Source organism: Neolamprologus multifasciatus, chromosome 13 (assembly GCF_963576455.1).
Source record: "Neolamprologus multifasciatus chromosome 13, fNeoMul1.2, whole genome shotgun sequence".
In the NCBI taxonomy this organism is placed as follows: Eukaryota; Metazoa; Chordata; class Actinopteri; order Cichliformes; family Cichlidae; genus Neolamprologus; species Neolamprologus multifasciatus.
Genome location: NC_140451.1, coordinates 33534482 through 33561734, shown reverse-complemented (window position 1 = coordinate 33561734; position 27253 = coordinate 33534482). Strand labels below are relative to the sequence as shown.

Sequence of the window (27253 nt, the reverse complement as noted above, 5' to 3'; positions counted from 1 at the left end):
CAGCACGGCCTTTCCACTACTTTAGTTTTGATGACCTGCGAGTAATAAACACCTGAAACTCTGAAGAACGGGCTGACATCTGTAAATCTTGCTGTTCACATGAGCTGCACGTGTCCGAGGCCTCTCAGCTCGCGTCACTGAAAATACGACTTAAATCTGAAATTAGCGCCGACCCGTCTAAACGACTAACAGAAACACAGAGTCACCGTTTTTAGTCAAACATTTCTTTATTTAACGTCTGGTCTACTTGTCCTCGGGTTTGTTGAAGCAGTAGGTGAGGCAGCACTTCCCGCAGTAGTGACGGTCAAAGTGGCTCGCCATGAACACGCCGGCGCCGCACTCGTCAGCGGGGCACTCGCGCCTCAGCCGGTGGATTTTACCGTTCTCGTCCACCTGAAGGAGGAAAAGTGTTTTTAATGAAACCAAAAATGCACAAAACTCAAACTGCAGCGCGTCTCCGTGGCGTTTTTACCTTGTAGTATTTGAGCACGGCGAGCTTGACCTTCTTCCTCTTGTGCTTGTTCTTCTTGGGGGTGGTGTAGGACTTCTTCTTCCTCTTTTTGGCACCACCGCGCAGCCTCAGCACCAAGTGCAGAGTTGACTCCTGAAAACACCAAGAAACAGGCGTGAGAGGGACGCCGGACGACACAATCACGTAAAAACACGCTCGAGACTTGAATTTAACTCCGCCCCTTAGATGGGTCAGGGTGACAGGAAACCAGGGAGAACCTGACAACCATAACCATCTTTAATTCATGCCTTCATCAAACAAAAGCCCAACAACAAACTTTATTTATATCGCACATTTAAAAACCAGTGTTGTACCAAAGTGCTTAACATGCAAGAGAATAGATGAAGTAACAGGGAAGGATGACGGCTATGGCAAGGTACCAAAACATGCTGGCAGGCTGAATGGCATTAAAACAAAAGCAAAAAACAGTCAAAAAAATTTAAAAATGATTAATTAAGAATAAGCCGAAGATAAGAAGCATTAAGCTAACTAACAACATGCTAACTGGTAGAAAAGGCGAGGCTAAATAAGGGTTTTTAACCGCGATTTGAAGGAATGGCTGGAATCAGACTTGCGTATAGCGATGGGGAGGTTATTCCATAAATCGGCCAACAGTCCTGAATGTTGAAACCGCTGCTGTGACAAGAGGACAGACTTTCCAACGCTTCAGGAGAACCTGAAGGCAGCACAGCCTGTGTGGGATCCACTGAGGATTCAGACTGGAGGTTTAAGCCTGCAGGACTCATTTAAGCCACCGGGGGGCGACAGACTCCAAAGCTGACCCAGTTACAAACTCCAGACCTGGATTTTCCCCCCAAAGTCAAATGAAAACCGGATTTCCTGTCGTCGGGACCTCCTGTGAGCTAACGCTGCCTCACGTCACAAATCTGTTTCTAGTTCCCACTGTTTGAATCTGAGGCTTCAGTAACGACACGTCCGACTGCAGAGCCAGTTATTACAGCTCAGCTTTGGTCTGAATTTATAACCAACTGCTCCAAAAAGGTTCTGATCCAGATGTTTTTATTCCAACATCTGTCCAAATGCAGCTAGAATTGATCCAAACCCTGCTCTGGGAACTCGATTGAACCCAAAATAGAGCTAAAATAAACAGCAACAGCTCATCAGATGACCTTTGAATGACGCTGGCTCTAAATCTCAAACTGAACTCGGAGTCCACATTTACAGAAAAGCCTTCATTTCTCTGGGGCGGCGTTCCCGGCTCACCTTCTGGATGTTGTAGTCGGAGAGCGTGCGGCCATCTTCCAGCTGCTTCCCGGCGAAGATCAGCCTCTGCTGATCGGGAGGGATTCCTGCAGAGAGCAAACACCAGCTGATCAGGATCATCACTGTTTCCCCAGTAATCAATCAGCACTTGAACTTCCTGTGCTTTGCTGCATACATTTGGTTTCTGGACTCCAGAAACAAACACACAAACACACACTCATCTCAGAAACGCAGTATGGTTGAAGCTCCGCCTCCCTGTGACAGCACGTTTTAAATCACTGACCCGCTTGTTGAACATCTGTGACTGTAAACGATTTTGACAGTGACGCACGTGTGTCAGCTTCATGGTGCTCGAGCAGATGATGATGGCTGAGCACACGACCCGAACGCTTCAAACACTGATTTATTTTAATCACACCAACCACCCTGCTTCCACTGACCACACCGTCTCTACACAGCTGCACTTCTGTTCGTCCTACAGGAAGTTCAGGAAGCTTCGTTGCAGCTCAGCCTCCCACATTCACCTGTTTTAGGATAAAAAACGCCTCCTGGCCTTTGATGCATAAAGTAATAGAGTAAAAGTAATCAGCCAGGCTCACTCACCCTCCTTGTCCTGGATCTTGGCCTTGACATTCTCGATGGTGTCTGAAGGCTCAACCTGTGGAAGCAGAGAGGACAGGTGAGCCGGGGCAGCACGCGCTTCCGGTCAAAGCTCTACTCACATGCAGATTACAACTCTTTAAACACGAATGACACATTCACTTTTATTAACTAACTACAACTAATCAGGGGTTTACGAGCACGGCACTAAGCTGCTGCGCCCGCTCCACGTGTTTACACTGCCCTGGATAGCTTAGCCGTTAGCCTTCGGTACAGCGTCAGTTTAACGGCCTGATTCCGCCTCCAAACACACGGACACACGGCTGCAGTTAACACACAGCACCGATCAGTTACGTGTACAAACGGCCGCTCTAATCTAGTTCCACAATAAGTAAAACTCGGGTTAACGGCAGCCCGTGAACGCCGCTGCCCTCCATCACAGCCCGTCACCCACCTCGAGGGTTATAGTCTTCCCCGTAAGGGTTTTCACGAAAATCTGCATCCTGGCGTTCAATCCACCTGCACGGGAAGACACACAGGACACTTTAGTCTCTGCTGGAGCCCAAACGTCAGTTTAAAAGTGCCGATATTTAACAAAAACCCGTCAAAAAACGGAGCGCGAGCTTACCACCGGTCTGCTCCTAATGGCGGATCATGAGAAGAGGGCTTTCCTCTCCAGACACGGGGTTTTCTGCACGCATTCGCAGGGGTTAGGGTCGCCGTTCCGGTGCCTGATCAAAAATACAACGCAAACACTATATTTAGTCATTTTCTGGCATCTTTTTTCTCCCACGTATATTTTTAGTGCTAATGTCGATTTTCTTTACACTTTAATGATCATTTGGATGATTATTTAAAGAAAAAGTCGACTCATCTACTAAAAACAACATTTCCCAGGTGCACTTTCGCGGTAACGACGGCGACGCGAGGATTCCCTTGAAATTGTGGGAAGAAGGGAAACTAAACGGAAAGTTAGCCTAAAAATAGAACAATGTCCGATGCACAAATGTCCCGCAGTTCACGTTTCACAGCCGACATCCTGACGACTGACAGCGACCGGAGCTTCATCCAGTCTTTATACGAGTTCATGGAGCACGAGAAGAAGTGTCTGCAGTGTCCCGACGAGGGTCCCGACGAGCTCCGATACACCGTCCACCGCTCCGTCTTCAGCAAGGTGTTACAGTTAAAAAAAAAAACCCGGTACAACTTCAAAGGAAAACTGGAAGGTTTACTTCCTCAAAAATGCAACTTTACGAGGAAAACAGAAAATCTGAAAAACTCTGTAAAAGGAGAAGACCCTGGTACTCGTATAAACCCCTCACTGCCGTTTTTTAAGGGGAAAAAAATCCACAATTTTACTTCTTTTACAAATAAATAAAATAAAATAATAAATCGGAAGACATAGAGGACCGAAAACCCGGGGTGACAAATTTACCTGATAGTAAAACATGCAAACTGAATTTATGTTATTAGAAAAAACTCGACAATTTACAAGAGAGAAAAAAAAACTAATTAATGAGAAAAATTAAACCCAAAAAGAAAATGAACTTTTCCTGTGTCCTCCTTGGTTCTGTCAGGTGATTGGACGAGCAACAGCCTATAAAAGGCTTCTGTTGGCCATAAAGTCGGAGTATGACAGCACCATCAGGGAGCTGCAGAGGAGGGAGGAGGAAGCCAGGGCAGCACGGCTAACCGTGGCAGCCTCGGAGTCACGCGTGAAATCACTGCTTACCTGTGAGCGCCAAGCCGCCCACCTGAGGGAGCGGTGAGTGACTGCTGTGTAAATAAGACTCACTGTATGTAGACTACATTAACTTTCCTCCAGGGATTCATGTGTAAAAAAGTCACCATTGTCAGAGATGAAGGTGAGAAAATACACTGTCTGAAAAAACAACAACAATTATTAGTCGATATTTTTCCATTTCCTTTGTTTTTTTTGTGTCTTTGCAGGATCTCCACCCTTCAGAGGGAAACAGCAGAACTTCAGGAGGAGATCGAGAAAACATCTAAAGAGCAGAGCACATGGATACCCGGTACAGATAGATGAGTTAACGCAGGGTCCTCAAAGCCTGTGAGGGGAAAATACAAGCCGACATGTCAGCATGTCCAAAGACACAAATACGAAGGACATGATTAAAGTGAAAAGTGAAGCAAAAATACACAACTGCAACAAAATGTTAAAAGAATATAAAATACTAGAACAAAATGATAAAAACCTTCAAATAAAAAAAGATTCAAATGAATAAATATAATAATAGCTGAGCTTTAGTGGAAGTAAAATATGAAGTTAATTGATGAGTGAATATTATGGATTAGCAGTACAGACGTTTTGCTGTTGTCTCGGCTTTTTGGTCATTGTTTACACATGAGGGTGTGGACATGGACATGCTGTCACCTTTAACTGAGGTTATTGGATAACTGAAGCTTCTGCAAACTGCTGTCAGTCTCTCCACCTGTGCTGTAACAGAGTGAGGCTGCCAGGATGCTTACAGTGAGGTCCAGCTGAGAGCTGATGAAGACCTGTAGAGAGCAAACTTTTACCTTAAAACGTTTCAGTTGGTAAAAGCTTTTCTTCACTGATCTGATTAAAGTCAAAGAACTTTACACAAAAACTCAAATTCTCAGCTACATTTCAAAGATGTGGGTTGAACATATAGTTCGGGTATTTGTAGAGCTCGGTGGTTCAGATAAAGTTATAAGCTATAACCCACTACTATAACACTGAAACTGTTCCTGAAACACGGAGCTGCTGACCTAATGGAAACGGGAAAGGACCTGTAATGGATCCTTGGGGGATCCCACATTTAACCCTCTCAGGCTCAAATTAAACTTTTTGTTGCTGATGCACAACCAACCTCATAAAAAAACTCATAAAACATGTATGTGCAGTAATCAGGTTGTTAGTTTTTAACTGTTGCAAATCGGCAACGCCTGCCTGGAGAGGGTTAACAGAAGCTGGATGAAGAGCAGTTCCCTGTTTCAGGAGTGGTTTACAGTGTTTATAATGTGATCGTTCACAGTGGTTTCAAATCAAATCAAATCAAAATTTATTTATATAACACATATTAAAACAACAGTGTTGACCATAGTGCTTCACAGTCAGTAAAAGCATGAGACAATTAAAACAAACAATAAAAGAGGACAACAAACAACAACACAACAAGCTAGAACAGCCAACTAGACAGAATCAAAAGCCAAAGTTTTAAGACGTGATTTAAAAGACTGGATCGACTCGGCAGTACGAATATGAACAGGGAGGTTATTCCATAGTGCCACGGATGCAAAGGCCCGGTCACCTCTCGACTTCATTCGAGACCTAGGTTGTGCTAGGAGCCTGTGATTGGACGATCTAAGTGCTCTGGTTTGTCTTCCTAGTTGTCTCAGTGAGCTAAAAGTGCAGTGGACACAACAACATATCAGCTGGGCTTTAATCGTACATGCTGAATGAGCTCAGGCCCAGCGGCAGTGTGTCTGGATCCATGTGTGGCTGCAGAGATGATCTGTGTTTGATGCCAGGGGTTTCCAGATGTGTGCCTCAGCCCGTGAAGTGGTTTCCACCTCAGGATCTGATCTGCTTTTAAAGCAGCGCTGCCCGAAATCTCAGCACCTCCAAAAACACAACACACCCTCTGTGGTGGGTCTCCTGTTAGATCCCACAGAGCTGTCATTCACAGCTGCTAAATATCCTGTCAGGTCCTCCAGGGTTGATCTCCACACTGGTGTCATCTCGCAGGTTTGACAGTGGCTGAGTCGGAGGATCCCGAGGCTCTGGACGGGTACCTGAAGGACATGGAGGCGCAGAGAGACGCTCTGCTGGACAGAAAGAGTCACTGTGTTCCTCTGGAGGTCAAAACTAAGTTGGACGCCGAGCTGCAGGCCGCCAAACGCCGCAGAGACGAGCTGAGTGCCGAGAACGACCACCTGACAGTCCTGTAAGAGCAGAAAGTCACAGGAAGTCATACAGTTCTGTACATGTGCAGGTCATCAGTAAGACTTCGTGCTGGACGAGTGCAGAATATTTTAGAGTTTTTACTTAAAGGATTAAAGGACCTGAAGTCAGTAGCACAAAGATGGAGTCATGCATGATGCAAAAACATCATCTCAGTTTGATAGAAAGGTGCCTTTTATTTTGAAAGGTTAGGGAATCTCTTCCTCCTGAGCACCACTGCAGACTCCTGCAGGAGCAGATGAGGAAATATGTTTGACACCAACAGGAAACAGATTATTGAAAATAATGAAAGCAGGAAACAAAGTTTTTAGACAGAAAGTCAGCATGAAATCAGATTTAATCAAAACAAACCTCCGGCTCCGTTTTAACGCTGATCTCACAGAACAACATCCTGAACATCGTCTGCAAGTATTCAGAGTCAGAACGAGTCCTTACAAACTGAACCCAACGACCTCAGAATCAGACCAGAGGGAGTCGGGGTCAGAGGTCAGCCTGATAACCAGCATATGTTCTAACATCCTTCCCACAGGCTGTTATCAGCCTTTAAAGTTTACCCAGAATGCAGTTTTGTAACTTTGCTCCAGTGAATTCTGAGAATCAGACCCAGCATCAGGCTACGTGTCGCAGTTTATTCAGACTGGATCTCATCACACTGACACAGAAACAAACACATCCGAGTTATAAGCAGACGAGGAAATATTAGGTAACAAAAGCTGCAGGGAAGTTAAAGAGAGACGATCAGAGCATCTGAATATTTAAGCTGAACCAACCAAAACTGACAAAACGACCTGATGTGAACCTGCAGATTATAACTGACACTGTATCTGCACAGTATTTAAGTACTCCACTGTTTCCACACGCAAAACCTGCGTCTGACCCCTGATGATGCTCCTAACAGCTGATACAGAGCACCACAAAGTTAAAGGTGATGTGTCTGCTGCCCCCAAGTGGACCAAAGCAGTCACTGCAGGTTTGAGTTTGGCTCAGCCGCTGAAGCCCTCGATCACCTCTCTGTCTCTAGATACAAACGTCTGAGGAGCGTGTGGGCCCGTCTGAGCAGCTGGGAGGAGGAGGGTCAGCCGGTTCCTCTGGGGGAACTCGTGGGTTCCACTCTGGAGAACATCAGGGAGGCAGACGGTGAGACGCCGCTGCGGTCAGAGTTTTGAGTTCAGTGTCAGTGATCGCTGCGTACCTCCGGAACGAATGTGGTAAAACATCAATTAATGATTTCTCTGTGCTGCTTCACGTCACCAAACACTCCCACAATGGTGAGATATTCACCTCAATATTAAAACAAGGATACAGATTTTTATTAAAACATTTTCTTACTTAATTGTTTTTTCCAGTTTATTTTAAGGAGATCCTAAAAATGGAACATATTAAACATAGTTTTATATTTTCTAATTAGGGTTTGTTTTCCTGGTGAAGACAACGTTCCTCTGTCACTTCTAAGCTTTTACATATCAGGACATGTTTAAGTCAACCCTGCTGGTAAACAACCTGCTACTGACAGCAACCACAGACACGAGCGTTGGAGAGCAGTGCTGTCACTCGTCCAAGCACCTGATCCCTTCTTATTGTCAGCAAGCAATCATTCATGAATATGCAATTACAAGTGTGTGTGTGTGTGTGTGTGTGTGTGTGTGTGTGTGTGTGTGTGTGTCCAGCTATACTATACATAGACTTACGACCTTTCAGTGAACTTAAACTGTGTGTATGAGGTGTGCAGGAAAGCAGAAATAAGCGTTTTGCTAAACTATAAAACAGGAGCTTGTAATCAGTCATATCTCAGACGAACATTTAAAGGTGTGAAGTCTTGGACTTTAAAAGAAACAGAACATGTTGTCACACAGCTCATCTCTGGACTGAGCTGCACTCTGAATAAAGAAAGCACAGACACAGATAAATGTTAGAAGATGAATCCTCCGACTGTCTGGCTGTTTCTTCATAATGGCAGCCATATATGGACACATATGATTCTATGATGATATAAGAAATATCAGTTCCAACAACATGTAAAGATCAAAATCATCAGGTCTTAAAATTTGATGAACGCAGCCTCAGGAGAACAAAATCATGTGACCTATGACATCACGTCAGTATTTATTTGACAGAAACTAAACCAAACCGACTCCGCCCCCTGATCCAGCAGCTTGTAGCTCCTCCTCCAGAAGCAACCCAGTGATGGTTTCTATGTGACATCATCAGTCTGTCACATCACTGTGGAGCAGTTTTCGCTCTTCTTCACAGCGTTGCTGCAGCTTCATGCAGACGTGCAGTTGCAATACTGGACTTCAGATCGGAGAGGAAAACTGATGTTTCCTCCTCTGTGTTCACACACCTGAGCGATGCAGACCTGCAAACTGCCAAAACATCTACTTTTCCAGAGGCGTGTCACTCGCTGACGGTCAGGCAGCAGCTGAGCCGCTCGCCCGTGGAAGCAGATAACGACACGCTGTCACGAGCTATTGTTCGTCTGAGGCTGCGTTTAAAGACCAGGTGACTTTTACCTGTCCTGACGCATGAGCGTGGACAGACTGTGACTGTGTTTCTGTCCTGCAGGGACGGACGAGGACATCTGCAGCATCAAGCAGCTGTTTGAGGACCAGCAGCCGGCCGGAGCGGATGCATCTGAACTCGTGTCAGATCACCTGGACAGGTGCTGCGTCCACAAAAACCTTCTGATGAGTTTGTGTGTGTGACGAGTGCCCGTCTCCTCCTTTGTCCGCAGGTTTCTCGAGCTGTTTGAGTCGGCTCAGTACGAGGACGCCGCTCTAATCGCCGCCAGAGCTCCTCGAGGAGTCCTGAGGAGCATGGACACCATGGAGATGTTCAAAGGTGGGAACAGCAGCTGTACAGTCATCAGGGCTCTGATTGTGTTGATCAAGCAAAGATGAAATTAGTCTGACCCAAAGCACGGAAACAATCCCAGAGACTCAATGTGACCACAGACCACAGCGACCTGTACACCCACCCACTGCTGGAGCCTCTGGTGGACGTTAGAGGAACTGCAGCTTCATGAAGGTACTGCTGTGTGACGACCTCTGTCTTCTTTCAGGTGTGGAGGTCCTCCCGGGCTCGCTCTCCCCGTCGTTTCTCTTCTTCTGGGCGCTGCTGTTCACTGCCGGAGCCGACGGCGAGCTGTCGGCTCCGCTCTCCCTCCAGGGCGTCTCCTGTGCCCTCCAGAGCGGCGCCCTGCAGCTCGTCGGCTACGCCGTCACCCATAAGAAGTCAGTTTCATGTCAGTGTCATCGCTTTCCCTGCTTCTCCTTCTTTACACTCTCTCTGCTCTCAGGCTGACCTTCACCGAGGAGCTGGGCGACATCCTGACTGAGCATGCTCAGGAGAACCCCGGCGTGGCTGACCTGTGTCTGACGTTGGCCACCGTCATCTACGAGGCCTGCAGGCTGCACAGGAAGGCCGCACTGAGCATGTGCAGGAGAGGGCTGACCCACAGTGCTGCCGAGTTCCTGAAGCACTGCGAGGAGCTCACAGCAGGTGAGCAGAGAGCGCACTGACTGCAGCATATTTGAGGCGATCTATCTCACTGGGCACAGAAATGCAGGAGGAAGCTGATCGCCCTGCGGTTAGGGTGAAGCTGATGAAGCACTGAAGGCGCCACAGCCGGGGGTTCGGGCCGCCCCAGCTCACCCATCCCTTGGACCTCGAGCTTAGAGCAGCGCTTGCTTGTAAAGGGCTCGACCAACAGCAGGTCATTACTGTCATGCAGAAGCTGCTTTGGTGACCAGGCTGGTGGGAGCCTCCTGCCATCACGTCACGTTCTGCATCCTGGGCAGCTCGCCATGAGTACCCAGCTTTGTAGCCGCCCGTTTGCAGACCTCGTACAGGCGCTTGAGGGCCTACACTGCTGGGCAGGGAAGGTGGAGTCATCCTCCTCCTCATCCGTGTCCTCTAGGTCGAGGAGGTGGAGTCGGCATCAGCCTCCTTTACTTAAGTCACAAAGTAGCAGCTCTGCAGGAAGCTGTTTGTGCACAAAGCTAACTGAGCCGTGTGTTATATTAGTGCAATAAAATAATATTAGAAGATGGGAAAAAACTTTATTTCAGTCTATTTTGATTCTAACAAATCAAGTCAGGAAATGTGACGTTAAGTACAGTAACAGTAACTAAGTATTTGTACTCTGACTTCCCGCCTCTGTCCGAACACACAGGAAGTGTGAAAAGGTGGAAGCAACGCCACAAAATAGAGAGCTTCAGTCTCACTGAGCATGTGCAGTTCGAGGGTTTCATCCACACAGAGGCTGTGTTCACGGCGCCCTGCCTCCTCTCTCTCTCTCTCTCTCTCTCTCTCTCTCTCTCTCAGAGGACAGCATGTGGGTCCTGTGTCGCTCGCCCAGCCTCTCTCTCCTCCAGCTGCTGACGGAGCCTCTGCAGGACGGTGCTGCCATCTTGTCTGTGGGCGGGGCTTGTGCCGCTCTGCTGGCGGACCCTCAGCGGCGGCCCGTAGCGCTGCAGCTCCTGGACAGCTTCGTGAGCCGAGGGCGAGGTGGGTGGAGCAGACAGCAAGCACCCGTCGGGTCACTTCCTTATAGAAGCGTTGCAACGAAGTCGTCTACGAGTGTTAGACTCACCTCCTGTTTTATACGTTTATTCAAATGTACGCAGGCTCATTGGTGAACGATCACTGCAGAGGATAATCAGTGACGTGCACACATGCAGCTGTGCAGGCTAACGTGCAGTGTCTGTAACCTGGCAGAGCAACGACGAGCTGTTTATTTATAAAGTCAGGAGACACAGAGCTGATCGGTGCTTACGGCGATTCGTCCACATGTATTTGGGTGGATGCTGTGCCCACACAGCCCCACGCTTCACCCAAAGCTGCCCACTGTTGTGGCTCGGATGGTCATTATTTCAGACGTGTAAACTCATCATATGTGGCTTTAGTTTCTGGGGGGCGTGGCCTCATGCCACCTACCAGAGGTCACACAGTGACTGCCTCAAACTGAGAACTGTTTGGGTTTTTACATTTAACTTTAAAGTTGAGAAAGAAAGATTCAGAGTCCCCTGACAGATAAATAGTTGCCAATGAAATGAGACTTGTTATCAGCCTGTTTGGATAAAAGCACCTGTGACGTGTTGCGTGGACACACACATGTGCTGCTGGTCTTCTCAGGGGCTTTAGAGGACGTGATCGTGGGGGATGTCGGCTCTTCGGTGGACGTGTGGAGCCACGTGGTGTCTCTGTGCTCCGAGCTGGAGCGGGACGACCTGAGCCGGGCCATCCTGTCCGTCCTGCTGAGTCAGAGCGGGACCAGAATCGTGAGCCCGGACCCGGAGGGAGCCGGGCTCATGGAGCACGTTTACCTGTGAAGACTGGACTTTCTTCTTCTCATGAAACAACAGACAGGTTCTGGTAGTTTAGACTTTAACTCCATGTTAGCACCTTGTGTCCAATCAGGATGGCTTTCACTAAAACGTCTAATCTGGCACAAAGATATAACTGCACAATAAACAAAACAAACGTCTCAAGTCTGCAAAGAGTCGTCTGACTGGTTGTTTTTGGTCTGAATCTTGTTATTCACGTATTTATTCACCCTTATGGTCACACCTGAGCTCCTCTCTGAGCTTCAGCTGAAAACACTCAGGTGTGAAGCATAAAACAGTAACAGGAGATTCTGAAACTATAAGAAACAACCGCAGTCACACCTGCTGAAAGCTATCAAAGAGTGCAGCAGCGAGCTTTGGGACGACCTCGCCTCTCTGAAGGCGCCGGCTGTGCTTTATGCTGCTCATGGAAGTCTCCACGTGTCTTCTGATTTGTTTTGTGATATCAGAATTTATAAAAACAATATATATTTAAAATCATGCACAAAGTGATGGATAGATTGGAATAGAATAGAAAAAAAGAATTCAACTTTATTATCATTGCACATGTCACGAGTACAAGGCAACGAAATGCAGTTTGCATCCATCCAGAAGTGCTTTAGCCATGATAGAGATAGAATAGATGCTGTAATATAGGTATGTTATAATGTGCACGGTATGAAGGTGTGTTATGAATATACTATAAGTATGTACAGGCTATGAAAGGTTATGGTTAAAAATATAAAAACTATACAGATTGTAGATATACAATTGTGAGCAGTGTTGGTCAAGTTACTTGAAAAAAGTAATCAGTAACTAATTACTGATTACTTCCCCAAAAAACTAATCCTGTTACTTTACTGATTACTTATTTTCAAAAGTAATTAATTACTTAGTTACTTAGTTACTTAGTTACTTTTTAAAAACATGATTTACAACCTGAATAGGTGATAAAGTATTTATATGTTTATGTTTATGTGCACCTGCTCAGTAACAACGTTGTGTGTTATTTAAAGTTGCTGCATCCATGAGAACTCTGGTGCAGATTTAAATGTCCAACCGAACGAGCACCAGCTCAGAGGAGAGCAGCTGGAAGGGACCAGCACAATGTACAACGAACCATCTCCAAGAAGAAGTGAAGAAGTGAAGAAGCACATCTCTGCTAAACTGCCAAAAGAAAAACATGAAGAAGAACCCAAAGCATGGTGACACCGTTTTACTTCTTAAAGCACAATTATTACTGAATCAGTAAAAATAGTAATGATAACAAAATAAAAAATAAGCATTTTGCTGAGTCAGTGTGGGATGTTGTTGCTCCTTAGACAGAACTGGAACATCCTGATTATTTATTAAGGCTTTGAAACTAGCGACTGTGTTTGCCAAGCTCAGAGATCACAAACATCTTTCTGCATTCAGAGGAGTCGCCCCCTGCTGGACAGTCATTAGAAATAATGCAAATTATGGGCACCCCTGCATCGTCTCACCTGTGCTGTAAGGATTTAACCAGACCAAAGCAGACTGAGGCAAAGAGTGAAAGAAGATTTTCTGTGGCCCGCGAGAGCATGATTGTCTTAAAATATGTTGTATTTACCAAGACTAAGAACAGTAGGATGTGAGTACGATTTAATGATTGTGCTTGCATTTTGTTTGGTGTCTGTTATTTCCAGAACATGATTTATGAATGAGGATGTGTGAGAAGACTTGATGAGGACGAATCTACTTGTGTGCATGTCTTTTATCCTGTCTTCCTTCTCTCACCCCAACCAATCACAGCAGATGGCCCCGCCCCTCCCTGAGCCTGGTTCTGCTGGAGGTTTTTCCTGTTAAAAGGGAGTTTTTCCTTCCCACTGTCGCCAAAGTGCTGCTCATAGGGGGTCATATGATTGTTGGGCTTTTCTCTGTATCTATGAAGCGCCTTGAGGCGACTTTTGTTGTGATTTCGCGCTATATAAATAAAATTGAATTGAATTGAATTGAATTGAATTGAATTGAATTGAATTGAATTGTGTGTGTGTTCACGGACAGCCAGCATTGTTTTCTACAATGAGGCTTTTGCCATATGTTGGTGTGCCATAGTCCCGCCCCCTTGACTTGAATGCATGATAAGTACAGAAACAGTTATCCAACAATATAATAAAGTGTAGTTTTATTTTTTTAAATGAAGTATTCTGGTTTTAGGCTGAAGCCTTCTCACTCTGAGCGCAGAGTCAGGACCAGGTGTGAAGGCGCTGCTGATAAGATGCATGTGAGTGGAACTGAAGTTTAAAGGAGCGACCAATGAGAGCAAAGATAACTTTCCTCGACTTATAATAGCCTGGTAAAGATATCAAGGGGTTACCAAGGCAACTGAGTTAACATAGAGATGAAACATCAGCCATAAAGTGTCGGTCAAGTTACTTGAAAATAGTAATTAGTTACTGGTCATTTATGGTTTGTAGAAACAGGAAGTCGGTGTCTCTAAATGCAGATACAGCTGTGGTCAGGTAACCTCCCCCATCGTGGGCTCTTTGCTCTTCACATGTGGAGTGATAATGACACGCTCTGTCCACCGCAGAGAGTTTGAGCAGGTCTGCAGTGAACCGCAGGCGTGATACTGTTCTTCTTCTGTGACACTGACATCAAGTTCTTGTTCACATTTTGCTTTTGCATAAAGTGATGCAGCCTTCAGACTGTGGTATAGTTTAGAGATCATCTTCCTTTGGTGACAAGCTCCACATATTGTTCCAACTATTGGTTTCAGTTCTGCACCGTCTACATCTTTATGTCTTAACTGGAGATTTGTAAACAGGTCATGATTTTTAAGGCCAAATGTGTCTTTCAGGTCCTGAAAACTCCCATCATATTGTTTCTCATGAAGGCCTAAAATACAGAGTCACGTGTCCGTGGTCGGAGCCCCTCGCCCAGGCCAATCCACCTTAAGTTTAAGTTGTTTAGCAAGAAAGAGCCCTGTTTCTAAAGAGGGTTAACCCTAACCCCAGTGACAGGGTCTAGTTTACTCTTAAGTGAGGAGTTCAAAGTCCCCTTCCCTAATATTGTTTGAATTTTATAGCCAGAGCCGCAGGTCTCTACATCTTTCCACCGTGCATAAGCATTATCACACCACCTGCACAGGGGTGCAAGTGGTGCAGCTCGGAAGTGCAGTTTTAAGTTTGTGTGTCACGTCGGTGTCCCAGTGCTTTGAGTTTGTCTCTGAGTTTATTCTCTGGTGTCTTAGTTTGTCTTTCTTGTATTCTCTTTAGTTCTCTGAGTATTTCGTAGCCGCCCTCTGTGTGTGCTCTGTCTCCCCGAGTCAAGTCTGTGTCTATGTTACATTTCCTGTTTTACTTTGAAAGTCTGTGTCCTACATGAATGTATTGAGTTTCACTTCCCTTGGGTCTCGTTATGTCAGAATTCTCCCAGCTGTGTCTCATTCCTCTCGTTATTTCCCAGAGTATTTAAGCCCTGTGTTTCTCTGTCAGTGTCGTGATCTCCCTCACTCTGTTTTTGAGTCTCCCCGTGGCTCCTGGTGTACATTATAATGAGCTTTTCCCAGTTTAGTTTTGTATTGTTTGTGATCTGTTTTCCAGCAATAAAGTTGTGCTTTTGAGTTCAACTTCTGTCCCTGTGAGTTTGTGTTTGGGTCCAATTCCTGCACACAGCTGAAACACGACTGAGGGTTAGTCCATTTTTATCTTTTGGCAGCTGAAGTGTGGAAAAGCAGATTCTGGCTCTCGTACGGCTCCCATATGAATCCTGATATCATTCTGGGTCCCATGCCACAAACTGGTGTACTGGTACTTCAAATGTGAAGGATTGAAATAAATACAACAGTCTTGGCAGTATATTCGTCTTTACCAAGTTCTCATGAAGTAGATTATAGTTGGCACCACAGAGTAATTCTGGTGATTTGGTCATATTAAAGCCCAGGTACTTACCTGTTTGAGTTTCCCCGTTTACATTAAATTCATTCCTGCGTTCCTCCACAGGTGTGTGATTAAAGAGGATCATTTGTGTCTTTGTTAAGTTTGTATCCTGAATACAAATTAAACTGATGTAACAGCCGCAGAAGTCTGGGAGGACAGATCACTAACATAACGTCCTCTGCAAACAGGCCTATGTGTGCTCATTTATAAAGATCTTTTAACCTCAACTTTTCAAATTGCCTGAATCATATATGGAGCACAGAGCGTGTTGCTGAGGCAGCAGCCCCGTCTGGTTCCTCTTTATCTCCAAACGCTCTGACAAGGAGCCGTTCACCCCAACTCTCACTGGGTTGTTGGTAAAGTGCCTGAATGGTTTTAACGGAGCCTCCAGTGAAATCTGTCCAACGTTAAATACAGAAACTTCCAATCTACTCTATCGAATGCTTTAAGGCATCAAGGTTTATTAAAGCTGTGCTTATTTTGTCCTTAACTCAGTGTAACAGATGTAAAGTTCTTCTTCCTGAGTTTGTCTGCCCTCAATAAACCTGCACTGATCTTCACTTAAATCTGTTACAAATGTTTCTGTTTCTGGTCCTTTTGCAGTAATTGAGGTGTAAACCTAATCAATGTTCATATAGATACTGGACTATATGCCACAGTCTGCTGTGTTTTTGCTTTAAGGTTTATTCTTTGATTGTTTTGATAGTTTCCTGTTTCTGAGCCTCCCCTGTGTTCCAGGTGTCGTGTCTCTAGGGAAGCTTTTGTTCTGTAATCTTGTTTTCCTTTCGTCTCCGTGTGTTGTATGCTTGTCTTGGTTCTCTGTCACTGCGTCTTCCCTGTGACTGGTTACTTTTGTCTCTGTGCGTCATGTTTCCACGTCTCAGTGTCTCGTCTGCATCTTTATGAATGTCGTGCTTCCTGTTTTATTTTGATAGTCCCTGTCCTGCAGTGTGTCTGATTCGTTTCCACGTGTTCCCATCCTCTTGTTACCTGCTTGTGTATGTTGGTCCTCAGTCTTTGCCTGCTTGTTGTCGTGTTGTTAATCCTCTTTGCTGTGTGTTTTTCCTCCGGGCTGCTCTCTGTTTCCGAGGTTTGGTTTGATTTCATTTCTTCGCTTTTGCTTCTGTTTCCTGTATTTGTGAAGAATTATTTGCAGCAATGAAGCTGCTCTTTTCAGTTAAAATTCCTGCATTTGGATAATCATCCTTCCTGCCACAGCACAGCCACGACCCTGTAGCACAGCTCAGATCATTGTTTTCATGTCTCTGATGCACAAACATTAAATACGAGCTCCAATGAAGAGACAACGAAGACTCAGTGTGATCAGACCTCAGATCCTGAAGCCGCTCGCGCACACGTTTGACAACTCCCTCTTTGTTTTGCCGAGTGACGCGTTGCCATGGTGATGTGTCATCCAGCTGGTTGAGTGTTGCGGTGTTGAATCCAGCTCGAGGCTCGTCCACCTCAAACCCGGTGCTGCAGCTCACGGTCGGCCTCACCTGGGGTGTTGTAAGTCTGACCCACAGCTTTGTATAGGGAACTGATGCCTTTGTTTTTCAATGCGCTTCATCATCGTTGTTGCACCACCGCTTCTGTGTAGTCATGGTCACAGGACAGGAGCTTATTCTGTGCTGATACACCATGCTTCCTTCAGGACTCTCTTTCATCTTGACTGAATGATACACAAGTGTCTGAGCAAGGTGCAGCTCGCTAAAGCACATTTAACCAAATATTAGTGCACGTGTATCTGAGAAAACCTGAAATCAAACGTGTGCTGGACAGTCGACCCTGGAAGAAGAGCCGTTCTAAAAGCACAACATCACCATGACATTCATGCCCACGATGGGAGGATGTGAACATGTGGCCACAGCTGTAGCTGCATTTAGAGACACCGACTTCCTGTTTCTACAAACCATAAATGACCAGCATCTGTCTTTGTCTCGTTGTTTCATGTGTTACAGGTGACCTGCATCTGACACATGAATAAAATGTTTTTGTACCTAAACAATAACTCGATAAATGAGCTGATAAACACATGAATTAAAGATATTACCCCTGCAGTATGTTGGACAGACTGTCCGCGGTAACACTCTGAGGTTTGGGTCTGAAATATCTGCAGGTTCCTCTTTGTTTCTCTGCTTCTTTCTGTCAGTTTGGTGGTTTTACTGAGACAAGCAGTTTGTTTTCCTGTGAACTCTCAGTAATTATCTTTGAACAGAAACATCACAACATTATACATATTAAATATTAAAGAATGGGGAAAAGCAACCACGTGTGAAGCATCGTTTCACTGTTCGACACATCGTATGACGGGAAACGCTGATGCAGTTACACATCGTTGAGCCAAGTGTGACGTCAACTCAGACGGGGAACAGCAGAGCTTTAAGAAACGTTTTAAAAACGCCAACAACAGTTACAGGAGGAAAATATTTTTAGTTTGATTACGAGACGATGCTGCGAAGAGTTTAAAGGTGAAGTTAGTATGTTGATCACTTCTTTGACATCTCATGATATAATTTTGAGGGTGTATCTCCATATATGGCATTAAATATGACAGATTCATGAACACCATGGTGTATGTTTTTCATTGGTAACATATAAGAAAGCAGGAAGTGTCTTAAAGCCACAGTGTCCAGGCTTATCTGCAGCTTTCTGCCACTGACGCTCATTTCATGTCTCAGCCATGTGGACACAGCAGACAAACTTCTTCTTCTTGGCCACAGGTGAGATGCTTTTGACGTCACTGAGTAGTTTTCTTATCTCAGCATGTTTCACTTTACAGTCCAGAGAATAATCAGCCTTATTTCTCTTTCCTACAGTCTCTTATGTGTCAGCTGCTGCAGGTCAGTCGTGTTTGATAAAATGAGTCTAAATGATAAAGTTTGGTGTAAATAACATGACATAAATACTGTGGACGCTCTTCTTTCTTCTGTTAGGTGATCAGATCAGATTAGCTGGGTCGACTAACTGCTCTGGAAGAGTTGAACTCTATCACAATGGCTCCTGGGCAACAATCTGTGACGATGCCTGGGACTTAAATGCTGCTGAGGTGGTCTGCAGACAGTTAGGCTGTGGAGCAGCACTGAGAGCCACTACAGAGGCTCACTTTGGTGGAGGAACCGGGCCGATCTGGCTGCATCGTGTGAACTGTTCAGGACATGAAAGGTCTCTCAATGATTGTGATCTCAACAGATATCTGCCCTACTGTGGACACAGTGGGGGCGCTGGGGTCCTCTGTTCAGGTGAGAGGTGTTTGGTTGTGATGGTGTCAGATACTGGGAATGATGGAGAACAGTCTGAGATGATGCTCTGGTTGTTTATAATGAGCTGCACTACAAACACCATAAATATGCTAATTTGTCTCTGCACAGACTCACATTATAGTTATGGCTCGTACACTCACACTCGCTCCTGGAGCCCTAAGTTGGGATGCTTTCTAAAACAATCCATCTTTTATTAACATTAGAACACAGAAAGTGAATGAAACATTTAAACTGAGACATCTGAATATTTAGGCATCAAACGAGGAAGCTTCCTGTGAGCTGTTTCAGGAAACTACCTGAGAGGAGACTCCTGCTGAGTCTCTGTGATCTGGATCAGCGTCTGAAGATGGATGAATAACTGAAATGTATATAATGCATGTAAAACCTGGAACATATCAGCTGATTATAAGCTGTGCTGAGAGGGAGGGGTTAGTGTTTGATGATGATGGTGATGGTTTAAAATTCTTTAATGCAGTGAGAAAGTCAGAGGAAGACGTGAATAAAAGTGAAATGTTTAACGTCCACACTGGCAAACTGGTGCAGACGGTTTCAGGTCTTCATTTTGTTCTGTTTTACTACAGCGTCACTGCAGCGGCCCAGCATCTCCCTGAGATATGATGGAGGACACGAAAGTGCAGAGATCACAGGAGGCTCCAGCTTTGAGTTTACCTGCTCCATTAACTCCAGATATACTCCAGGACATTTCAGGCTCTTCTTCTCTGGCGTGAACCTCACAGAGCCTGCTGTCAACCACTCAGCCAGCTTTAGTTTCCCTGCAGCTGAGTATGAACACCAGGGCAGCTACAGCTGTGTGTATGAGATAAATGTGCCATCAAGGACATTCACTTCTCCTGAGTCGGCACCAATTCATCTCATCATCACATGTGAGTAGAAACATCAGTCACAACATGAATCCATGAGGTTAAACTTTACAGTGAGTGTTTGTACTTGTATTTATAGAAGTGTTCTTTACTTTAATGATGAAATGAAATGTCGCATAAATGTAGTTACAGATGTTGTTACAGATGTTGTTACAGATGTAGTTACAGATGTAGTTACAGATGTTGTTACAGATGTAGTTACGGATGTTGTTACAGATGTTGTTACAGATGTTGTTACGGATGTTGTTACGGATGTAGTTACGGATGTTGTTACGGATGTAGTTACGGATGTTGTTACAGATGTAGTTACAGATGTAGTTACGGATGTTGTTACGGATGTAGTTACGGATGTAGTTACGGATGTAGTTACAGATGTAGTTACGGATGCTGTTACGGATGCTGTTACAGATGTTGTTACGGATGTAGTTACGGATGTTGTTACGGATGTAGTTACGGATGTTGTTACAGATGTAGTTACAGATGTAGTTACAGATGTAGTTACGGATGTTGTTACGGATGTTGTTACGGATGTAGTTACGGATGTTGTTACGGATGTAGTTACGGATGTTGTTACGGATGTAGTTACGGATGCTGTTACGGATGTTGTTACAGATGTCGTTACAGATGTAGTTACAGATGTCGTTACAGATGTTTTTACGGATGTAGTTACGGATGTTGTTACGGATGTAGTTACGGATGTTGTTACGGATGTTGTTACAGATGTAGTTACGAATGTAGTTACAGATGTAGTTACGGATGTAGTTACAGATGTTGTTACGGATGTAGTTACGGATGTAGTTACAGATGTAGTTACAGATGTAGTTACGGATGTAGTTACGGATGTTGTTACAGATGTAGTTACAGATGTAGTTACAGATGTAGTTACGGATGTTGTTACGGATGTTGTTAAAGATGTAGTTACGGATGTTGTTACGGATGTTGTTACAGATGTAGTTACGGATGTTGTTACGGATGTAGTTACGGATGCTGTTACAGATGTTGTTACAGATGTCGTTACAGATGTAGTTACAGATGTCGTTACAGATGTTTTTACGGATGTAGTTACGGATGTTGTTACGGATGTAGTTACGGATGTAGTTACGGATGTTGTTACAGATGTAGTTACGGATGTAGTTACAGATGTAGTTACGGATGTAGTTACAGATGTTGTTACGGATGTTGTTACGGATGTAGTTACGGATGTTGTTACAGATGTAGTTACGGATGTAGTTACAGATGTTGTTACGGATGTTGTTACGGATGTAGTTACGGATGTAGTTACAGATGTTGTTACGGATGTAGTTACGGATGTAGTTACGGATGTTGTTACAGATGTTGTTACAGATGTAGTTACAGATGTAGTTACAGATGTCGTTACAGATGTTTTTACGGATGTAGTTACGGATGTTGTTACGGATGTAGTTACGGATGTTGTTACGGATGTTGTTACAGATGTAGTTACGGATGTAGTTACAGATGTAGTTACGGATGTAGTTACAGATGTTGTTACGGATGTTGTTACGGATGTAGTTACGGATGTTGTTACAGATGTAGTTACGATGTAGTTACAGATGTTGTTACGGATGTTGTTACGGATGTAGTTACGGATGTAGTTACAGATGTTGTTACGGATGTAGTTACGGATGTAGTTACAGATGTAGTTACAGATGTAGTTACGGATGTTGTTACAGATGTAGTTACAGATGTAGTTACAGATGTAGTTACAGATGTAGTTACCAGGGTTTTAATAGTTTTGCAATTTTCATTAGTTTTTATTTTTATTTAGTTTTGACTTCAGATTTTCAATTTTATATCAGTTTTAATTAGTTTTTACCAATTGTTTGCTAGTTTAGTTTAGTTTTTATTTTTTTGAAAATCCTTAGTTTCAGTTTAGTTTTGATTAGTTTCAGTTATAGTTTTAGTTGTGTTTGCAATAATTAAGTGTAACAAAATCCCAGTTTCATCATATCAGTCATTCTGCTCATCCTTGGGTATGTTGCTATTCCAGCTACCATACTGCACCCTGGACAGGTCGCCTGTCTGTTGCAGGGCTAACACGCAGAGACAGACAACTCACATTCCCACCTATGGGTTCTTTAAATAAATAAATAAAGGCAGATGAACAACCATTGATACCAGGCAACTATAAAATGTATATCTTGGCCCCAATGAGACTATTAACTCTCGCAGCACCGGGTGTTCATAATTTTGGTTCAAGTGAATTGATAAACTTTTTGAAGGTAATTGACTCACACAGTTGTGTAGATATCCCCGTCCTGTTGTCTCGGGATGCATCACGCTGCCTTGCCTGGGGTTAGCTTCTGTTTCTGGGGATGAGGGTTGAGTGTGCTCCCTTACCTTCTCAAGGTAAGCTAGGTTAGCCTTCTTGTGTGAGCTTTTCAAGTGCACTTTAAGGTTTGTGGGATTTTTTTCCCTTTAGAAATGTCCCTCATAATTTGTCTCTTTCCACTACAAGACACTTGCTTTATCCAAAACACAGTCATATTCAAAGTAATCCCAAATTGGACTCTGGCTCCCGACTTTTCCTGACATGATTCTGCGCGTGGACGGAGCAGCGACACAGACGACTCGACTAACGTGCTGCCACCTGCTGGCATAATGAGACACAGCAAGAAAAAAATCTGGAAACTAAACTTCATTTTCACCCTTGACTATTGTATGACACGCACACATCAATGAAAACTAAACACATTTTTACTATAAATTCAGTTAATTTTAGTTAGTTTTGTGAACACTCATTATAGTTTTAGTTAGTTTTCCTTTTTTTGTTTTTATTTTTATTTCCGTTAACAAAAATGTTTTTTCACTTCTAGTTTTTGTTATTTCGTTAGTTTTCGTTAACGATAATAACCTTGGTAGTTACAGATGTTGTTACAGATGTAGTTACAGATGTTGTTTTGCATTAGTAAGGACAGTGTGTGCATTTCCAGAGTGGTACAGCTGTGTCTGACTGAATGTATCTGTCACGATCCTGGGTCTTATGACCCAGTGTTTTGAGTTTTAGTTCTTTTGATGTTTATAGTGTATGTTTAAGCTTATTAGGTTTCCTATGTTCATTTGCTTATTAGCTCCCCCTTGTGTTTTCAACCCCTGTGAAGTCTCCCTTGCCCTTCGTGTGTTTCATGTCTGTGTGTCTTATGTTGTCATGTCTGCCTCTCATGTTTCCTGTTTTATTTTGAAGAGGTCTTGTGTTCCTGTGTTCCTGTGTTCAGTTTTACTCTTCCACTGTGACATCGTTATGTTCATGTGTGTCAGCTGTCCCCCATGTGTTCCCACTTCTCTCATTAGCCTCTTGTGTGTATTTAGTCTGTGCGTTCTCATTCAGTCTTTGTCGGATCGTCTGTGTTGTTCCCATGTCAAGTCCTGCGTTCAGGTTTTCATATATATATATGCACTCATCTTCATTGTCATGTTTAGAGTTTTGTTTGTTTTTTCTGTTTGCCAGGGTTTTTCATAGTTCGTGCTTCCTTTCTAGTTTACCCAGTTTAGGTTATTGCTTAGTTTGCATTGTTTTTGCCCTTTTATTTTGTACTGTTCTGTATGCCTTAATAAACAGCTCATCAGTTAAGTTTGAGTTTTAGAATGTCTGCACCTGGGTCCACTCTTCACACTCCACGCAGTTTTCCTCGGCAAACTGTGACAGTATCACTGATATGAACTCAGAATATGAGCTGTGTGGTGTGTCTGGCTTTCTTTTTATTGATCACAACAACAAAACCGTCTGTGATCGTGGCTTAAATGTTGCTGAGAGTCTGAACCTGAACAGGACGAGTTTGATGAAGATCAGAATGAATAAAAGTGTGGAAACCCTGGTGTTCAGTCTTCTGTGTTGTTTCTTTTGTACCCAGATCCTCTGCAGCAGCCCAGCATCTCCCTGACGTCTCCTAATGGAGGACTGGTCTGGGGTCCTGAAGGTGCAGAGATCACCAAGGGCTCCAGCTTCGTCTTCAGCTGCTCCATTAACTCCAGCTATACTCCAGGACGTTTCAGGCTCTTCTTCTCTGGCGTGAACCTCACAGAGCCTGCAGTCAACCACTCGGCCAGCTTTAGTTTCCCTGCAGCTGAGTATGAACATCAGGGCGACTACAGCTGTGTGTATGAGTTACTGCTGCCATCAAGGACATTCACTTCTGCTGAGTCGGCACAAATTCATCTCATCATCACATGTGAGTAGAGCACAGGACTCAAATCCAGATTGAACATGTTGTTTCAACAGCTCTACATATAAATACAAAGATGTATGTGTAGATACTTGTGACTCCACAATTGTAATACAGGGTTACTCTGCTGTCCACTGTGAGGACTGCTCCTCTTCTGGACCCTGTTTAGTCTGAAAATTGATGGAAAGACGTTTTAAACCATTCAACATGTAAACATATGAAGTTTTCAACAACCTGACACGATGCACCTTCAAATTTCCAAAGAGCTTGAAAAGAAAGTGAAAGACTTTTCTCCTCATCCATGAGGCGTCTTCACGTCTAAGTCCTTAGAGAAACAGGACGCCATCCTCCGTCATGTGGCAGGTTTATCAGAGGAACTCAGGAGAGTCTCCTCCCAGCACGACATCCCAGTTTAGACCCAGCTACACACTCAGCTACACACTCAGCTACACACTCAGACACAAACTGCTTCATCACAAACACAAACTCAACAACGTAGCTGCAGTGAGGAGCGCTCGGACCTCTACACTGGAGACACCAAACACTTCATAAACACACAACAGAGCCACCTCGACAGGACAAGACTCAGCTGTACGTCTGCATCTAAAGGTCAAAGGTCACTCTTTGAGGATATTCTGGACAGAGAAGACAGGCGGTTTGAAAGAGGAGTCCACTGTGATCCTTGAACAGAGGGCGGGGCTTGGGCACCTGGCACCTATGATCCAGTTTTCAGATGCTCCCCAGACGCCTTTTTTCTCACCTTGGCTCATGTGATGAGTCACATGATTGACCAGCATTGCCTGGATCAACCTACACAGACATAACTGCTCATACAGCATCACTCATCATGTTGCAGATTTCCCAGAAACATGTTGTAATCGTTTTCTCTCGTAGTTCCTTGGTGGCTGCTGGTGGTGTCAGCAGCTCCTGGGATCCTGCTGGTCCTGCTGGTCCTGCTGGTGGTCTGTCTGGTCCTCTGGAGAAGACGACGAGCCAGGCGGTTTGATCCCCGCGTCCCGATCCAAAGTCTGTGCTCATCAGAACAAACAGTATACAGTGGAAATAAGTATCTGACACTCTGTTGAATTCACCATTTTGACCTTTTAGAAATAAATGATCAGTTTATAATTTCATAATTGATCATTTTATAGCAGGTTTATTTTAACAGTGGAAGACATTCTGTACCAGCTACAAATAAATGTGCATTTTAGTGGGAAATGGTCATTTATATAGCGCTTTACTCGTCCCTAAGGACCCCAAAGTGCTTTACACATCCAGTCATCCACCCATTCACACACTGGTGATGGCAGCTACATTGTAGCCACAGCCACCCTGGGGCGCACTGACAGAGGCGAGGCTGCCGGACACTGGCGCCACCGGGCCCTCTGACCACCACCAGTAGGCAACGGGTGAAGTGTCTTGCCCAAGGACACAACGACCGAGACTGTCCGAGCCGGGGCTCGAACCGGTAACCTTCCGATTAAAAGGCGAACTCCCAACTCTTGAGCCACGATCGCCCCGTAAGGAAAGAAGTATTTGATCCTCTTGGACTAACTGTTGTTGACAAGCTCAGCTGTCAGACGTCTCAGCTGATTTTAAACTTCTCCTCCGTGCAGAGGATCCTTAAGGTTTCTAGAAAAACTTGAGCTCTCTGGAGGTTTTCTATTGGATTAAAGTCAGAGACCAACCAGGCTGCTCCATGACTGTAATGTGTTTCTTCGTGACTCACTTCTTGATAGCCTCAGTCGTATGTTTTGGGTCCAAACTCCTCCATGATGCTTTTCCCTGCCTAAGATTTCCCATGTTTCCCTCGGTGTGATGCAGTAATTTGTTCTTTTGCATTCAAACACCTCAGATTGGTCTCATCAGAATCATTCATGTGTTCATTGACAAACTTCACATGGACGTGAACTCTTCAGCAGGAGTTCCTGTGTGTGCTGCAGGGTTTAAACCGTCCCAGCTGCTTGGAGATCCTTCATGAGATCTTCCAGTGTAGTTCTGGAGTTACCCCTCACTGCTCCACCCGTTTGAGAATAATCTCACACACAGGTCTCATCTTTTCTTCAAGCTGCTCGCTGATGTTCCTGCAGCTACAGCAGAGGTCAGCAGTCTGTCCCCGACATCCTCACACAGGCTTTCGTGCTTCCCACAGTGGTGAGGCTGAAGTCAGGCTTCAGGTGTAGTTAATGCTGGCTTAACTATTAATCAGTAAAATGCACATGAATCTGTAGCTGTTTGTCTTTCCTAATGAATCCTGACACATACTGCTCATTATGAAGTCAACAAGGAATCAAATATTTGTTTGTTTCATGACGAAAACCATTTTCTGTGTTTTTCTGTTCATATTTATTAACTCAGTTCTGCTGCTTGTGTTTCAGTGGCTGCCACAAACAGATATGAGGATGATGATGAGGAGGAGGAGGAGGAGGAAGAGAGGGATTACGTGAATGTTGAGCCGGGGAAGATAAAAAGGGAATGTGCAGAGCAAGCAGGAGTGTCAGACGAGGAATCTGACGATCACAATTATGTCAACATAGAGGAGGAATGTGAAAGCACTGATGAGGAAAACGATTATGTGAACGTAACAGATGCTGAACAAACTGGACAGAAACGTCTTTCTTTCACTGATTGAAACCCTCATCACGAGCTCGCAGGTCATCACTGGACCTGCTCATTTATATTCTCTCATTTAGTGTTTGTCATATTCTTTGGCTCCTCTGTGTCCCCTCCCCTGTGGCGATCAATCAGCCATTATAATTTGTCATACTTTGAGAATAGCAGACAAATATACACAGCAAGAAATAGAAAACACATCGGTGCAAATTATAAGTTTATATCATAATGTCATCTGTGTTTGTGTTTGTTGTGTACATTAATGACGTAATCACAATTAACGCGATTAAAATTTTTTAACACAATCGACCCATCTGGAGTCAGAATGGTCAGACTTTGAACAAACTACCCAGAATGCATCGTGTTAAATGCTCCCAGTTCTTCTGGTCTTTGGGCTGAAGGACAACACTCGGTGTATAAATGCTCAGTCAGCAATCATTTTATTCCATACAACACTTCTGAGCATAAACCATCCGGAGGGGAGACGAGCGCGGGAGGGTGTCTCTCTACTTATAGCTACAGCCCCCCCCCCCCCCCCCCCCCCACCTAGTCATAAAACCTGAACATTCACATTTTTTCTCTCTTACGGCGCCTAAGTGACGGCCTTGGCTCCCTGTTTTATCTCCTCCTGATGCGATGGGGCAGAAAACCTCTCCGGTCTCTGTTCTCTTCTAATCAGACAAATAAGCTCCTGACTCTCTGAAAACAGTATCGTAAGATAATATAATAATCTCACAATTCCCCCTTTGATCTCTTTTTAAAGAGATCACTTACACCTTATAATCCAGTGTTGCCCCTGAGGCCC

The 27253-nt window shown here is 44.4% G+C and overlaps 3 protein-coding genes across 4 annotated transcripts; 2 read left to right on the top strand and 1 right to left on the bottom strand.

Annotated features, from left to right (window-relative positions):
- Nucleotides 1–208: 208 nt before the first annotated feature.
- rps27a (ribosomal protein S27a) lies at nt 209–3052 on the bottom strand. Its single transcript, XM_085183532.1, has 6 exons — nt 2964–3052; nt 2790–2854; nt 2339–2393; nt 1736–1821; nt 473–604; nt 209–393 (listed from the first exon to the last, which is right to left on the bottom strand). The coding sequence occupies exons 2-6, from the start codon at nt 2835–2837 to the stop codon at nt 244–246; spliced, it is 471 nt and encodes a 156-aa protein (XP_085039658.1). The 5' UTR covers nt 2838–2854; nt 2964–3052; the 3' UTR covers nt 209–243.
- Nucleotides 3053–3060: 8 nt separating this feature from the next.
- Nucleotides 3061–11782, top strand: LOC146505882 (clathrin heavy chain linker domain-containing protein 1-like). Of its 2 annotated transcripts, XM_085183525.1 has the most exons (11): nt 3061–3509; nt 3913–4100; nt 4286–4368; nt 6069–6267; nt 7306–7421; nt 8847–8943; nt 9016–9122; nt 9343–9514; nt 9580–9782; nt 10608–10790; nt 11418–11782. In XM_085183525.1, the coding sequence occupies exons 1-11, from the start codon at nt 3327–3329 to the stop codon at nt 11612–11614; spliced, it is 1728 nt and encodes a 575-aa protein (XP_085039651.1). In that variant the 5' UTR covers nt 3061–3326; the 3' UTR covers nt 11615–11782. The 2 variants fall into 2 exon arrangements, with proteins under 2 accessions (XP_085039651.1, XP_085039652.1); XM_085183526.1 differs by lacking the exons at nt 6069–6267; nt 7306–7421.
- A 6411-nt stretch (nt 11783–18193) lies between these two features.
- On the top strand, nt 18194–26930 carry LOC146505881 (uncharacterized). The gene is made up of 7 exons (XM_085182463.1): nt 18194–18233; nt 18330–18353; nt 18447–18752; nt 19271–19657; nt 23524–23841; nt 24730–24861; nt 26214–26930. The coding sequence occupies exons 1-7, from the start codon at nt 18194–18196 to the stop codon at nt 26465–26467; spliced, it is 1461 nt and encodes a 486-aa protein (XP_085038589.1). The 3' UTR covers nt 26468–26930.
- Nucleotides 26931–27253: the final 323 nt, after the last annotated feature.

Bases quoted from the DNA above. Each gene is read 5' to 3' on its own strand.
- rps27a (XM_085183532.1), bottom strand. From the start codon at position 2,837: ATGCAGATTTTCGTGAAAACCCTTACGGGGAAGACTATAACCCTCGAG. The intron at 605-1,735 runs GTGAGCCGGGAA...TGGTGTTTTCAG, and splicing joins CCGACTACAACATCCAGAAG to GAGTCAACTCTGCACTTGGT. The intron at 394-472 runs GTAAAAACGCCA...TTCCTCCTTCAG, and splicing joins CCGTGCTCAAATACTACAAG to GTGGACGAGAACGGTAAAAT.
- LOC146505881 (XM_085182463.1), top strand. From the start codon at position 18,194: ATGTGGACACAGCAGACAAACTTCTTCTTCTTGGCCACAG. The intron at 18,234-18,329 runs GTGAGATGCTTT...TCTTTCCTACAG, and splicing joins CTTCTTCTTCTTGGCCACAG to TCTCTTATGTGTCAGCTGCT. The intron at 18,753-19,270 runs GTGAGAGGTGTT...AGAGGAAGACGT, and splicing joins CGCTGGGGTCCTCTGTTCAG to GAATAAAAGTGAAATGTTTA.
- LOC146505882 (XM_085183525.1), top strand. From the start codon at position 3,327: ATGTCCGATGCACAAATGTCCCGCAGTTCACGTTTCACAGCCGACATC. The intron at 4,101-4,285 runs GTGAGTGACTGC...GTGTCTTTGCAG, and splicing joins GCCGCCCACCTGAGGGAGCG to GATCTCCACCCTTCAGAGGG. The intron at 9,515-9,579 runs GTCAGTTTCATG...CTCTGCTCTCAG, and splicing joins TACGCCGTCACCCATAAGAA to GCTGACCTTCACCGAGGAGC.